Consider the following 16,335-nt stretch of genomic DNA (forward strand, 5'->3'; position numbering starts at 1 on the left):
ATCTAAAACCTAAATAGTATTTGCACTACTGGTATATATATACTGGCTCAGTGATGGGGTGTGGGTTTTGATATAGTGTTAAGATATATAATTTAAGAGTCAAACTCACCATATTTGATGATAAATTGGAAAACTATGCTTGAAGGTTTAGGGTTTCCGTATGCCATAATCAGCAAATCAGCATTATAAAAATTTATTTTGAGCACCTCGTCAAACCTTACCAGTGAATAAATTAGAAAACAGATAGCGGGATGACTTTGGAATAGTTAATGACTAATTAAGGATTAATTGGCTAGACAAGCGCAGTATTGGATAGTTTCATATTGGGTTTTTATAGGAAATGAAAAACGTGGGCGATCAGGAAATTTGATAAGTGATATAATACAAACTTTTTATTACTTATATTTTAATATTACTTTTATTATATTATTTACTTCATATTACAGTCCTATACTTACTTATAATGGGACTCCTGATCACTGATACTCTATGTAATATTTCTTTTTCACGAATTGTGGACCCACATACCAAAACGTAGAAAAACCGTTTCTTAAACTTTGAACCTGTGAACGATTTTTGATCAAGCTCGTATGCCATGGGGCAAAAAGCGCCTACATAGACCACTTCTAAAGTATAATGCGGCATGAGAACATGAGGTTACATTCCAGACAGAATATTGCTGTATTGATTATTAACTTTGTGACCACATTGCCCTTGCGGTGGAATATGAATCCTAGAAGTTTGAAAAACGATTGCATCAAGCTTGTTAAAATTTAGTACAGGGATGACTTTTCACGGGCAGTCGACTTCGCTTGACAGGCGAAAGCGAGAAATGAATTATTTATGAAAATATCGGTGCAGAAAGGCTAAGACCTAATCGCGCTCGTTGACAGTTGGGCAAGAATTTCGCCCTAGATTAGTATATAAAGTGGATGTGATTTCCATAAAATCGTTCATTTATATCAGTGACGTATATAAAAATTTATTCCGATGGACGCGTTCTGCGATAAAGAAATAAGATGTTAGTGTTTTGACTTGACAGGAATAATCAGATTACAGCACGAAGGCTCTAATTGTGGCTAATTTTTTTTTTACCTCTGTCAGTATCTTGGTCGTGAACATTATTCATACTGTATGTTATTCTTATATATTTATTTTAGGCGAGTATGAATCTTCAGTATAAATGAATATTTCCAGTATTATTCTTTTTCAGATATGCGAGATAAGCACACCTTTAATGCGCAAGGTCGCAATATGATGTGAGATACAGAATAACCAGGTTTTGTAATAAAATACGAAATTTCTCCCAGAGCTTTATATGTTGACAAAAATGGCTGTATTTCTGAAGATCACCAATGATGGATTTACCAAACTAAATATGACTTGTACGGTTATTATTTTAATATACTGTTCCAATTTCTGGACGAGTATTGTAGCTTCTTCGGATTCAATATACGACTCATCCAACGACCGTACAACGAGGTCGAACAAAGATATTCCTGATCCCAATATTGCACTTGAAGGACAATGTGTTGTGGTATGCGATGCAAAGGTGGTGGGATTGAAACAAGCGTCGGACGACCCAAAACCTTTGAAGACAAACCGTGTTGAATTGGATTCTACCGGCGATGACAACATTTCCGACCCTCCGACTAACTTTTGGGATAAAATATCTGGACCTGTATGCGATGGGCTGGTTAATGTCGGCCGACGCAGTAGAAAAGTTGCATTTTCAGCAAAACGAAGTATTGACCTTACTGCGCCAGATACAGCTATGAATGGGAAAACAACCGTTACTTTTGATCACGTGTTGGTGAATATTGGAAACGGGTTCAATATGGAGAGCAGCACGTTTGTGGCACCTGTTAGTGGAGTTTATTCATTGTATTTTCAAGTCTACAGACTGTACAACAAAAATCCGCTAACCATCGACCTTCATGTAAGTTCATAAATAATTTATCTCAGCCGAGTAGCTCGCATCTCAGCTGAATTCGAGTACTGCTCAATTGTTTATTGTTTGTTCGTATAAGTTTTCAGACCGATTCATTTCTTTTAACTCGACTAATTTTCTCGGTCGCGGACAACTGATTCGCATCATTCCCTATTACCATAAAATATTACGCAACAGTTAATGTACGTTGAGATATGAAAAAATAGCTTGAGTTCGTTGGAAATTCATTATTGTCGAGCTTGTGATGTTCACCATCATCACGATGTATGTCTCGTTACATACTGTATGAAGTAATTTAAACCAGGTCATTCTAAAGAAAAATTGTTTACAAAGGTTACTGTATAAATGTGGGAAGATTTATTGTTAGGCTGAACATATGCTTCTGGGATGAGACCATAATGGGAAATGAAATAGATGATTCAAAAAGCGTTTTCAATTAGTTACGGACGCGGATCTACTACTCTACGGGGGTTATAGAAGCATGCAACATTAAGAGATAATCACATAATACCAGTGATGCACTCAGCCCACAAACCCATTAGGAATTCAATAAAAGGGTATATACTATGTGGTTTGGAGCAACGAAATTGTATTTGCGTTTCACGTCTGTATTGACGAATTGGGCTTCAGCCATCTGGCGTATTAGCCAACAAAACCAATTTTAATTATTGTTTGTTGACAGATCATTAGTTTTTTTGATGGAGGGTTATTTATATATATATATATATTTATATTCATATAACTTACAAAATTGTACGATAGTGCAGCATAACTATATATATATTTTAACCACACTATTGTCATGGCATCACAATATTCGGTGAGAATATTGAAGGTGTTTAAAAGTAAATCAATAACCTAAGAGGCTGGTGAATTATTTTTTGGAAAAAACAATTATAGGCCTCACGTGAATTATATATATGTTCTCTTTGTTCTCATTAGGAAGAGATAATTTGTATATACTTACATTTATGGTTCGGGCTCGCACCTTTCTTACTTTCTGCGCCTTATGTCCATCCAATTTGATATAACCTCACGAATTTAATAACCACCCACAGAAAACTAATAAATGTTTCCGTGACAACAAGATTAGGAAATGAAAGATAATAAAGGGTTTCATGCCTATTCAAAGTTGCATTTCAAATTCCCCTGAGATTTAAACGATTTTTAGAGAGTTTGTTCTGTTCCGTTGGGAAAAATACTTTCTTTGTAACATAAAACATTATTTTACAGTTTATGGGTGCAATCTTTCGTTTAGACTCGGTTTCGTGGCTCTATCAGTTGAAAAATATTCTAATTGGTAATAACAGAAATGGGAATATAAAACTGAGAAACCTAGTTAATTCAAAATTGGCTTATTATAATAAATTGTTCAATTATATTGTAATAATCTAACCAAGGACAAAAAAATGTAAAAGCTTATATGAAAACCGTGACGGTAATGTGCTGCTTATTCCAATTTTATGTTAAAATGTGCAAAAAGGCGGATGCACATTGAGTAGATTAGTTTAATACATCTAGCACGATGACACGGAATGAATATCATAAGTAATATCTGGTGTAAAAGTTGACAGACCATAAGCCGAGGGTGCTATAATGTGTTCTTATAATGTTTAAAACAAATTTCTCCAGTATATCACTGAATATAAATTTTACTGCTCAATTGAAATATGTACAGATCATATTCACAAGTTATTCGAAATATATACCGCTAATGTGATTGTTGCTGCAAACTCGTGATTTTTTAGAAAAACATGACTTTGTTTGATTTTTAGACGAAAAAATTTATATCTTGTTGTTCACTGGTAATATTTTGACGAAATGAAATGTTATCAAAAATAGAATAAATCAATCATACAGGTGGGTGGAGGTACCTTGAATAAAATGGAACTATCAGTTTATACAAAATCTAAAAAGAATTCCGCGGCTTGTGTAGTTTCTTTTTACATTTTCCTTCACCTATAACCCCAAAAAAGTTTCTTAGACTTTTGCTGCCATAGAATCCCAAAATTGTATCGTTTTTTTTTTCAAATCAAACATCTTATAATAATTATAACCAGTCATGCCGCTTTTGACATAAAAAACTTAGTCTTGTTCAACTCAAGACCTCATTCAATGGACCACTTATAATTAATATTCACGAGTTCGTTGACGAGTTCTGGAAAATTTTGTGCGCTCGTAAGCATTTTTATTAAACCGAAGCTCGGGCCACTTCATTTGCATCTTGTTTTTTTTTTCATTCTAATTCGCTCCTGTTTGCCCAACTAGGATTTTTTTAAAATCACAGTTTAAACGCTTGAAATAAGCCTAAGATCAAGTTTTCTAAGAAAAACGAGATTATGCTTCCCAGAACTATCCTTCATATTCGGTTAACGAACAAGATTAGCATGAATTGTTCGACGTTTTTGTTCGGGGCTCCCGAAGTATGCGAACCAAGATGGCGGACATCGGAATGTAATATGTGTATATCAGTCTTCGAACTGATAATAGGACTAAAATACGGAAAATTGGAAAAAATTATCGCCTAACCCTAACCTGATACCCATGTTACGTTCCGATGTCCGCCATCTTGGTTCGCATACTTCGGGAGCACTTTTTGTTCAATCGGTCTGCTGATTTATCTATCACCCACACATAGGAGCTTGGTGATTTGATGATTCGATTTGAGAAATGTACCTAAAATGGGGTATTTATCAGGAAAAAGATTTAAAATTGAATGATCAACATGGCCTGATTGGAGTAGAAACTGAAAGATTGGTCACGAATTGTTCATTTGCGATTAAGTATACTCTAATAAAGATAATAAAAACAAGCCAACAAGTAAATTAGTACTCAATTCTTTTGCGTTGCTTCCTTGACGACTTATTACTTCATTTATTTTGTTATTTCAGTTCCTAATGAAATCATCATTTGAAGAGTACACTCTTTTTCTATCAATTATTAGCTATATTTTGATCTTCGTACTTGTCCTCATTAACGGTATTAGACATGGTCCGCTGGTAAGATCGTACAATAATAAGGTTTATAATAATATTATTAAAAAATTATTGACATATGCATTGCATGCATCTATCATTACAGACCAACTTTACTTAGAGTTTCCTTGTTTTTCAAAGGTCAACGGAATTCCGGTTTTACGTGGATTTGCAGACGGAGAGAGTGCTAATCATAATTCTGCGCACAACAGTGGGATGATACATTTAGTAGCACTTGATCGTGTTGATGTCAAAGTCAGTGGTGGGAACTTGGACAGCGGATGGAAATATTCTACTTTTTCGGGATATTTAGTTTTTGAGGACGAACATTTTTAATTTTAGTCATTTCAATTTTTCTCTACTGTAGCGATCGAGAAATTCGTCGCTGGTCGTCCAGATCTTTAATAAAATATTAAAAATCTATATAATAATGTATTATTTGCATTATATATACCGGCATGTATAAAATTTAATCAAAATAGCCTGCGTTAGAATTGCTATGTCATTGATTCGTGCAAATAAGGAAAACTAAGATTGAGAACGATGAATTACGATCCAAATCTATGCTCACTCTGACTACATGATTTGTTGGAAACTGATTTTTCCTGTTTTGTAGCATGTGGATAACACGGATAGAGCACATATGTAGGGTATGATTCATTAATACTTATAACTTTTAATGTGGGTAAAATTGACTACACAACTTTTCAGCACCGATTCTTAATAAACAGTGGCTTCCATCGTTGCCCAATCGCTTTCAAAGGCCCTAAATCTTGTAATTTGCATGAAAAACGAACATCAAGAGAATGGAGTTGACCAGGATAAGTTCAGAAAACAATAATATGCATCGTCTTTGGTATATCTGTACATGCCGACTTTGCAAATAAAATAAATCAAAAACCCTGCTTACGATTTTAAAATATCGGCACCAATTTCTTATTCAAGTGCTGTTGTACAACTACCACAGCAGGCGACCACAGCAGCACCATTCTTACTCCAGATTCAATTCAGATGATTTATAAATCTGTTACTTTCCTATCATTTTTAATACCAATGCTGTGTTTGTGTCGGTTTCTGCGTCGTACACTAAGACAGTTATTTTCGACCGACACTGGTGTTTCGACAATGGTGCGATAATGGACATTCAGATGTTCCGAGTCAATTGTTTTTCCTTATTTCCTAATATTTTTCGATTGACATATTTATGATTACGAATTGAACATAGTAATTAAAACTCGCCAAGTACGTATTCGATTTAAGATGAGTTTGTTGTTTGATGAAAAGAATTCACAACACTTCAAAATCTTTGAATCTCGTTTTCAGGTTCGATGACTCCATAACATAAATTTGTTTAGCTATTAAGGTTTGGCAGTGATGGCAGTTTGTCAACGTTATTCAAACTGTGTTTTCATCGTTCATTAAATCAATACGCATGCATCAATGACAACGACACATCGAAGAGGAGTCGTACTCGCCTTCTAGTTGCGTAATGATATCCATCACAATGACAGCAGTTCGATTTGTTTGCACACAGCCTCAAGCGTAAGACCCAGACCACCGCAAATTACTTTATTATCTTTATTTTATTTTTCAGCAATATCAGTGGAATTCCCGTAATCATATATAAAAGCAAACATACTCAATGGAAAATAAATTGAAAGAGTGAGTGAAATAAAATTCTTGGGAGTTATCTTTGATGGAAATCTTACCTGGAAATCACAAATCGCGCATGTCATCAGTATAACAATAAGAAAATTATCAAATTATTAGAGATTCTACGATTGGCCTTTCGAGCTGAGCTCTATTTGAACACGTCTTTTATCTGTCGCGGGCGGTAGCGGCTTGCATTACAATCGAAGTCCACGCGCTCAGTACAGTGTGATGGTAACTAGTTCCTTACTCAGCCTGGACTGATAACCGGAGGAAGCCGTGGTTAGTGATATGATTAAGCCATCTTGAAGACTTTTTTCTACCTGGGATCTTATATTCTGGACATTAGAGAAGTGGTCTCGTAATCTTTGGTTGCTATTGTGTTTAGTTTTGATTTTTACACATAAAGCACTTATATCAGAACGGAAGCGATTTCTGGTAAACGGTTCTACTAAATTCAAATGCGATAACTCAGATTTGCATACATTTGAATTACGAAAACGTTTATAATGCTACAGCAAATCTTTTCATGAGTTCGAAACCGTATTAACGTCGATTCTACTCTGAGACAGTTTTGAATTTATGCGCATTAAAGTTACCACCATCCAACTCCACTGTTATACAACTTTTCATAGCACAATTGTAAATTGTCTTATCAATTTGATGGAATTTCGTTAGCCGAGTCTGAGTGAATGTTTTGTGAAATACTTAACGAAAGATTCACCCACAGGAAACTTGAAAACACTTGCCACCCACATACATCGTTGGAAACAAATGAAATAATATCTGATATCGCTAGATCAGATACTTAAAATGTAATGTGATCATAAAATACCATTGGTGCAAAATTTTGTATAGACGCTTATCAACCGTAATGCTGAATAAAATCGCAGATATTACTCACTACGATATCATACTTAAATGAACATTAAACAGGTCAACAATCACTTTGACTTGGAATGAGATGAAAGTTATGACTTTAATAAAAATAATACTACAAGACTTGGGATTGGCAAGATATATTATTTTGCTAAAAATTGGTCACCGCTATGGGTATCATTACACATGATTACAGTCTCTTTTGACTTGGGTCCAAACGGTCGAAGACCATCGAAGATGCACCAGCACAAATATGCAGAAAAATGCCATATGAGGACGTATCATTAACTAGTTTCAAGGTTGCGGTTATAAAATATACTGCAGCATTCCTGTGAGAACTTCGATAATAACGTTTTAATTTGTTCAATATAAAACTACATAAACAGGAAAATGATTCAGCCAATTGATGTGTGGTGAAGAATGTTTCTAATCATTATATATATATAATACAAATAACAGAAATTCCCACAGAAGGTCTTATGTTACGGCTCACGTTCTTTGTCTCGTCTATACCATATAGATTGAACTGCATGTATGTTGTCAGATCCAATTATTGTTGGTTCATGACTCCAGGTATCTTGCGAAGTAGCTTAATATGACGTTTATTTAAACTTTTGAGATATAGCAGAGTATAAAGCTGAACCGGCGATTATTGCTAATCTTCGTTTTCAAATAGGAGATGACCGGAAAAGGTTGAGTACTTCCAACCGCTTTCTAAATTTCCACTACTGACTTGTACAGAAACTCGATCCCGAGCATTTAATCGAAGAAGTCCGCTGTTGTGTGCCGCTTTGTGGTTTGCACTGTCGCCGTCTGCAAACCCTCTAAGTACCATTCGACCATTGACCTAAAAAAGAATACAATATTACATTTTTTACTCTGTGCGTTTATGTAAAAAAAAATTTGAAATGCTGAGATTATAAGAAAAAAATAAAATAATCCTTTAAAAAGAAAAACGTATAAAAGTCTTTTATTGATACTTTATTTTCGAAATCTATGCATGCCATAAGTGATTCTGGAGTCTTGCTTGCACAGTAACACGAATATATTTCTGTAACTAAGGAAAGGTTATTGAGAACAAATAATACAAAATCGCGATCATTCCAAAGTAGTGAAGTATACTTAATATGTTGTGTCTGTTTAACAAGCGAATGAGATGAAATTTCACACATCATAATAGTTTTCATGAGTCTGATAATAAAAGAAAGATTGGGATCTTTGGCGGCCAGAACAGAAGAAAATTCAATAAAATGATGAACATCATCCATGAACACTGTAATAACAATTTAATCTTATTCATTAAATCAATCGTTCATCGTGAACACAAAATTTGTGATTCATAATTTAGATTAGCTGTTTTTGTGACCTTTCATATCCATTAAAAAGAAGTTGCTTATAATCCACTCTGCAACTGAATGCACTTGACCAAAGCAGAAACGACCCGAGTCAACATCGGTGATTCATCACAAATGATCCAAATGAATTTCGACTGCTCAAGTATTTGGTGTTATGTTTGTCATATTATTGATATAACCAAAATTTTGTTTTAGGTTAGATGATCTGCCGTTTGCAATTATATTGTATTGCTTCTATAAACATAATATTTTTGGTATAATTCGCCTCTCCGTATGCTACGTAGATACGCGAGGTTTGTCACAACGAAGTACATGACAATTCAATGCATGGCTGTGTTTTGGAATTTTCATCTATATACAATGTTCCCTCTAATTTTTTGTAGTATGTGTGCGCAGAAATTTTAGTGTGTGCGCGCTTTTTTGGAAATGACTGATATTTGTGCAAAAACCAATGAAGAAATTTCGGCGTTCTAACCGGGTAATAAGTGGGTCAACAACAAACTTTCTCAACCTGCCAACCGAGCACATTGTTACATTACATCGAAATACGTTTGTGCGCAGTAAATCTATTCGTGTGCGTACCCTCTGAAAGCTGTGTGCGCGCGCACACGCGCACACCTTAGAGGGAACACTGTCTATATAGCTTTGAATGTACCAAATCATAATTCAAAATTTGACAGTTTGCCAAAGCTAATGGCAGTAGGCAAGATGGAAGATTGTAGAGAAAGATTATGTCAGGATCCAAAACACTCTTTCCTTTGATGGTTAAGGTTATTCGAAGGAGGAAATCGATATATAAGTAGTGATTTTATTTACCCGGACAATGTTTTAAATCGTCTCTCTATAAAATTGTAGTTTAATATACTGTATTTTGCTTTATGGATGTATTTTGATTAATTGAATTCTAGCAATTTAATTGATGACAAAATTCATAATATTGTGGTACGGCAAAGTTGTGTTATCAATCAATATTTTGCCTGTCAAAGGAACAAACCGATCAGCGAGCAAACATTCCATGCTATAACTGATAAAAAGCATACCTTGAAATCATCTATGGCCTGTTTTGGACGGTGCTTACATTATGCGATTGTGATAGCCATTAGGAAGAAGTTCTGATCTTTCATGAATTATTCACATTGTCAATTTGAAAGTTAACTCACTAAATCTGGTCCAGCTATTAAAATGAGGTAACGTTTCGATGGAGACAATTAAGCTGTGTATGGAATATATACCTTAAATAATTAAAACAAATCATTTATGATTTAGACTTGGTTGGAAAAATATTCTTAAACAGTTTCTCATCGATATTCATGATCTTGTGCGCTCAAACATAGTCGCAAGAAGAACCGCTGCGCTTTGTTGGAAGAATCAACTTCCGGCTGCGTGATTCTATTCGATACTTTAGATATCAGCGACATACAATCACAATCAATTGCTATTTTCCTCAACGGATATCTTATTGCCGTGTTAGTTCACATTTGACACATTTTAGACGAAGTATTCATTATGTAGCTTAAGGTGTCGTCTTGACAAAACTTTCATTGGAGTTGAATACTTTGGTCTTACTACAGGCAAATTTAATCGGAAACTATCATTCCAACACGAAACATTTGAACTAATATTTTTTTGTATAAGCTGCCGAAACGTTGTTATTGCTAACTAATGTTAGGTATAAATCAGACAAACCTCAAGTCCAGAGAGGAATCCAAAGTTTGTGCTGTTATTAAACATTTCATAAGTGATTTAGGTTCTGTTCAATTTGCAAACGCATTTGAAATTTCCTTTTATTTACGCGAGATTGATTTTAATCACGTTTAGGACTGAATTCAATAAATCACTCTGTTGTACCGAAGATATTTTATTAGCTTGATTCTCAAGGGACTACAATGTGCAGACAGCAGATTAAACCCGCGTGCTTAATATCAACTGACTTGACGAAATCGAGATGTCGAAAGAATTTAATCATTTTTCTCCATTCTACCTTATTCACGTCATACAACAAGCACAACTTTGTGTCGGATTGAAATCGATGTAAAGGCGTAAATAATCACGTATTAAACTCAAACGCCAGCGAATTGTACGTTGGCCGAAATAGATATTGTATGAGATCAACAAACCAGCTTTGAATCTCTTTTCACTGCTAGCGGAAACGTAAAACAATTTAAAATCAAATAGCAATATTCATAAATATCTATATATTGTAGAACATATGTGAATCTTGCTCAAAATTGCATATATTGAAGTGAAATAGATTCAATGATTTTCTTTGATATACGACCTAGAATTAGCGGACGGAAGGTAAAAAAACATCTCATGATTACTCTCTAAATGCCATCCGCTCATCGTATATCATTCATGTTGTCGTCAGATCAGCGGAACAAATCGAAATATCATTTTGCCAGCGTATTGTTTAATCCCGCAATTTGTAAATTCTCGAAAATTTTGAATTTATTTTTGTGTTCGTTTAATTTAACTATGAATTTAACTTTTGTCAAGATTCACTTTCACCTCTTGCTAGCTACCCATTCGTGAATGAGCCTAACGGAGTTTTATCCTAATAATCTAATTCACCGAAGTTTTTAAAACTCTTTAGAACTTATTTTGAAACTTTAGACCATGTTTTGAAATTTATTGCTTAAAGCACGAAAGATAATTAGTTTTTATCTTGACATGTATACATTTGCATTAGATATTCTATGAATTATGTAGTATGTGGTGGAAGAGTAGCATAGAGTGTCATTTTTGCGTATACACACGAAATACATATGGCGATAGGTTATGATGTCATGTCAGGTAATTGAATCCCATTCTCAAACAAAAAATATCGATTTTCTTCAGAATTATTGCGAGTTCAAATTTGAATAAAATATTTGATTTTGAGACTTTTCAGCCATAATTACCCCAGCATTTTTCAACTTTTTAGTTGTATACAATCTAAACAAATCCTTGAGTTTTCGCGACATACTGTTGCAATCTTGCTGGCTAAGAATTGCAAAATAATTCTACGGAAAATCCACGCTATCAATACCAATCTGGCACTCTGCATTTACACATTATATTTTATCACGAATGTCAAAATATATTCGGTAACTCGAACAGTCTTTGGATTTACCCACACTAGTATAGAACGGTAAGATAACCGTATTGCAATCATGCGGTCAGTGCTTTATCGAGAAAAATGTTTAGATGTTTCGGTAGCGAATAACTAAAGTTGTCTTTTTTCCTTGGAGATTATTCATTCTCCGATGAAGAAAATATAAACAAAGTGCGATCGAGATATAAAGAACAGTGAACTTAACATTCATAATACACATGATCAAGCTTGGTATGATGATTTTATTTAGAGTTATAAATAATAAAAATATCCAGAAGCCAGATATTACAGATAACGCATAGTTTTTTTTTGGGGTACTGTCAGATCTCTCACAGTCATTAACCGGTAACCGGAAAAAAGCCGATTGGCACTGTGATGTTTACCCATTTTCGCAAGATATTAAAAACACTGCATTCTTATTATTTTCGTGGGCCGATTTGTCAACCGTATATAATATCATACCAAGTATAAATGTATAATTATTTCTCTGCATCGTGGACAAAAAGTTGATGAATTGAAACAAGTATTCAAATAAAATATGTTTTTTTTTTAAATACTTCTCCCTATACTTTTTAAAGATAATAAAATCAAAAGATGATGTTAAAATATCAAATTTGATGAAGAAGTGAGCTCAAATGCATTGAAATGTCTTTTGGCCATCAAACTTAATATTTCGGAAATATTTTTATGACTCGTAAAATATGCGAAAATACATGTAACTAAATATTAGAAACTGTTGAAAACAAGCGTAACCAACGCTCCGAGTGCAAATATAGGCATAAGATGAGCAAATTTTGCAATTTTATACTTTATCTATTACTTTATTTCAATTGAAAAGTGCAAGTGATGGAAATTTTATTGGATAATAATACTAGAATGATTTTTATACCAGTTAATATAAGATTGTATATTGAATTAGATTTCGAATAATAATTCAGTTTAAATAATTAAACTCAGCATTAAATCCCCATTACCATATTATAAATTCACATTAACTGACCATTATTTTATTGGTTAATAATATATTTTACTGTTTACGGCGTATTCGTCAAAATTCAAAGCTACCTGGTTAAGCTTAGTTTATTACTTGTTACGACATTTCATGTATAATTCATTATCAAAATCGATTCAAATTTGAGAATTAGGACAGATTAATATTGAAATTATGCAATTTTCCATGATTAGGATTCGCGCGTGATGAAATCTGCACTCAAACGAGTTGAAATATAAACCAAATTTATAATTTTCTGGAAAATTCAATTATATACAAGTCTGATTCCTGACGAAATATATTTTTATTGAAAATTTTGAAAAAACAGCGCTGACTTAAATAAAAAAAATTAATATTTGATGGAGTCAAATAAATTTTATTGAATTACAAACAAAATGAATCCATAATTCGAAATATTTGTCTATGCAAATCTTTTGTGTCATTATTTTTCCTAATTGTTTCATTTAGATTTGGAAACTTAGGAATATCAAACAACACGAATAACTCAATAATAAATGTTTTCTGATACTTTGTGGAAGTTGAAAACAAATACAAAAACATTGTACAAAGGAGAGTGATGTAAAATGGAATTATTTTTTAATTTAATGCTATTTGTTTTAATTTATTCAGATACAATTTATGTTTATTTTCAGGAGTCAATTCTTTTTTTTAATATGGTTTATAAATAACAGATTGTCTGATTTCATATTCAAAACTAGTTTATTATGTTAAGAATTAAAATAAACTGTTGTAATCTGACTATTTAATATACGAAAAAACTCATTTTAAAACCAGAAAGTTGGGTTAATATGCTTTTCATTTCAAACTTGTACATCAATCATATGTATTTTTAAATAGTTATGCTAAAGATTTGTCGGTGCTCCCGAAGTATACGAACCAAGATGGCGGACATCGGAACGTAACATGGGTAACAGGTTAGGGTTAGGCCATCATTTTTTTCCAATTTTCCTTATTTTAGTCCTATTATCAGTTCGAAGACTAGCCAAGAGCCTCCCGTAGTATTTATATCTAAAATTATGGCCTAACCCTAACCTAGTACACATATTACATTCCGATGTCCGCCATCTTGGTTCGCATACTTCGGGAGCACCGATTTGTCTTTATTTAGGAATTATTTGTTCAATTTCCAAGGCAGAAATCAGCATTCTGCTCAACAAACGGGTTAATTAGGCCTGATTATGTACAAGCTAAGATAAATCTTGCGAAACAACTGCCCATATTTTCATATGAGAGAATTTTAAATACTATAGAATAATGTGAGGGTTTTCGATATTCCTAATAAATCGAAATTGATATGCTTAAAGCCAGTAATGGGCAAAATTCTTTCCATGGGCCATTTGAGACCCTTGCCGAATTTTTGTGCGACCCGAGAAAGACGCAAAAGAAACTACTTGATGATAATATTTGATCGACTGAATTCCCGTTAGATTCATAGCGCCAAACTACAAATTCAGAGGCGCGAATAAAATAAATTCTTCCTGAGAAAACATTGATTGTTCTCTATAGGCCCATATCTGCTGAAAAATTTCCACGTTTCCTATATTTTAGTTATAGTATATACATAGATTTGTTTATAAAGATTAGAGGAATTTGTATAAATGCCTATATGGACAGATCCCAATCCCAACAAGCGATGGGATTTCAGACTTAAAAAAATATTGTAGATAAAATCGGGTACATTTTTTTGGTGATGAAATTTTGAAAATATATGCCTGCATTTTAGATTGAATAACACCACGGTGCTCTATTTTACTGGCAATTGTTAGTTTTGATTTTAGAGCAATTTAAAATACAAAACACGCTAATTAATAAGTGAGGAACTTGCCTACTACTGCACTGCCACGATATAGCCCGCAAGCAAAAAACAATTGTACATCCCTGCTTTTAGCCATATTATATTTCACGCATAACCAATACACAATAAATCCTTTGACAGACAGTTTTTTAATATATGATATGGTGGCGTAACGAATGTAAAATACATTTCCAATTCCCCTGTCTTATCTGCACTGCTTCATGGCACATATGTCAATAAGACCATATGCCTGGAATTTAAGTAACCCTACCACAGGTTAAGATACCATTGGAAAAAAAAACACGTACGTAAAGAACCGCATGCACATCTGCAAGCCATGTCAAGATTTTAAATTCTAAACCTGAATTCTTGATTAGCATCGCATGTTTCTGAAACCGACGTTCAAATTTATGTGCAAGAAAACAACGAGTTTCGAGTGTAATAAATTCTAGTTGAGCATAATCGAACTAGAAGGCGAAAAGTGAAAAGCACCAGAGTGTAGGATTTGGTATTACATTAAATTGCCTACAGCAATTTTCAATATTGTTTGGTTTAGTGCAAAGTCAACTGTTGTTATAAAATGATACTTCACTTACGTGCAAATCTATCGTCAACGGATTCTTGTTGTATAATCTGTAAATTTGAAAAGATATCGAGTACACTCCATTCACCGGTGCTACAAAATTGCTGCTCTCCATGTCGAACGCGTTTCCAGCGTTGACCATGACATGATCAAAAGTCACAGTGGTACCGCCATTCAAAGCCGTATTTGCGGTTGCCAGTTCTGTGCTGCGCTTCACGGAAAATGCCACTCTTCTCTCTCGTCTTGCAGATCCTACAGTGCCCCCACAGGCAGAAGACGACATTCTGTCCCAAAAGCTTGTGGCCGAACCCATTGGTCCGGGAGTTTTGCGAAAACTATCACGACTTTTAAATCGTGATGAATCCGAAGGTGTAGATTTGCTTCCTGCTTTAAACTGGGAATTAAGTCCATCGATATTTGCATCACATACCACAATACAGTTTCCTTCTAGTGCAAGGTTTGGATCTGGTTCTCTTGGGCTGTCGCCCTCTGAAGCGTCTCTTTTTAATCTTGTGATGTGCGAGACGCTAGCTTGAACAACATTATTCCCGAAACGAATCTTAGAATTAGAAAATTGTAGAACGAAAAAGAAGTAAATGGCAGAGAAAACTCTCATGATTACTTCTACAAATCGATAGTTTGGTCTTTTCGTCAGATCATACGTAAAACAATGATTGTCTCACTTTCACATTTGCAGTAAAGGAGTTCCTAAATGTCAGTTAATTGTGCAAATTTTAACAACATAAAGTATTTCAAAATAACAAATTTTTCTCGTGTGAATGACCTGCTAAATAAAAAACAAAACAATAGGAAAGTTAATAAAATAATGTGGATGTACTGCGAAAACCAAAAACCTGATAATATTTCCAAAACAGACCTTGCCTATTTTGCAGAAAATTTACATTATGCGCACATTTTATAATATATACGATATAAAACTTATATAGTATATACTACGCTTCATGAATTGGCCTAATTCGGTTGCAACTTGCTCTAACGTTGTCTAGAACTTCTCTACTGCATTTGTCTTTGTGGTAGTTC

General features: G+C 33.9%; 2 protein-coding genes across 2 annotated transcripts; one reads left to right on the forward strand and one right to left on the reverse strand.

The window, feature by feature from the left end:
* The first annotated feature begins 1,214 nt into the window (after positions 1 to 1,214).
* LOC120337765 (cerebellin-1-like) lies at positions 1,215 to 6,175 on the forward strand. The gene is made up of 2 exons (XM_039405647.2): positions 1,215 to 1,939; positions 5,068 to 6,175. Exons 1-2 carry the CDS (start codon positions 1,319 to 1,321, stop codon positions 5,260 to 5,262), a joined length of 816 nt encoding a protein of 271 aa, XP_039261581.2. The 5' UTR covers positions 1,215 to 1,318; the 3' UTR covers positions 5,263 to 6,175.
* A 342-nt stretch (positions 6,176 to 6,517) lies between these two features.
* Positions 6,518 to 16,077, reverse strand: LOC120338029 (cerebellin-1-like). The gene is made up of 2 exons (XM_039405950.2): positions 15,308 to 16,077; positions 6,518 to 8,302 (listed from the first exon to the last, which is right to left on the reverse strand). Exons 1-2 carry the CDS (start codon positions 15,908 to 15,910, stop codon positions 8,111 to 8,113), a joined length of 795 nt encoding a protein of 264 aa, XP_039261884.2. The 5' UTR covers positions 15,911 to 16,077; the 3' UTR covers positions 6,518 to 8,110.
* Positions 16,078 to 16,335: the final 258 nt, after the last annotated feature.

Source organism: Styela clava, chromosome 10 (assembly GCF_964204865.1).
Source record: "Styela clava chromosome 10, kaStyClav1.hap1.2, whole genome shotgun sequence".
Taxonomy (NCBI): domain Eukaryota; kingdom Metazoa; phylum Chordata; class Ascidiacea; order Stolidobranchia; family Styelidae; genus Styela; species Styela clava.

What these genes read in the sequence shown, in the direction of transcription:
- LOC120338029 (XM_039405950.2), bottom strand. Translation starts at nt 15,910, where the DNA reads ATGAGAGTTTTCTCTGCCATTTACTTCTTTTTCGTTCTACAATTTTCT. An exon ending in CGTTGACGATAGATTTGCAC is followed by an intron (nt 8,303 to 15,307) that starts GTAAGTGAAGTA and finishes ATTCTTTTTTAG; the next exon opens with GTCAATGGTCGAATGGTACT.
- LOC120337765 (XM_039405647.2), top strand. Translation starts at nt 1,319, where the DNA reads ATGTTGACAAAAATGGCTGTATTTCTGAAGATCACCAATGATGGATTT. An exon ending in CGCTAACCATCGACCTTCAT is followed by an intron (nt 1,940 to 5,067) that starts GTAAGTTCATAA and finishes TGTTTTTCAAAG; the next exon opens with GTCAACGGAATTCCGGTTTT.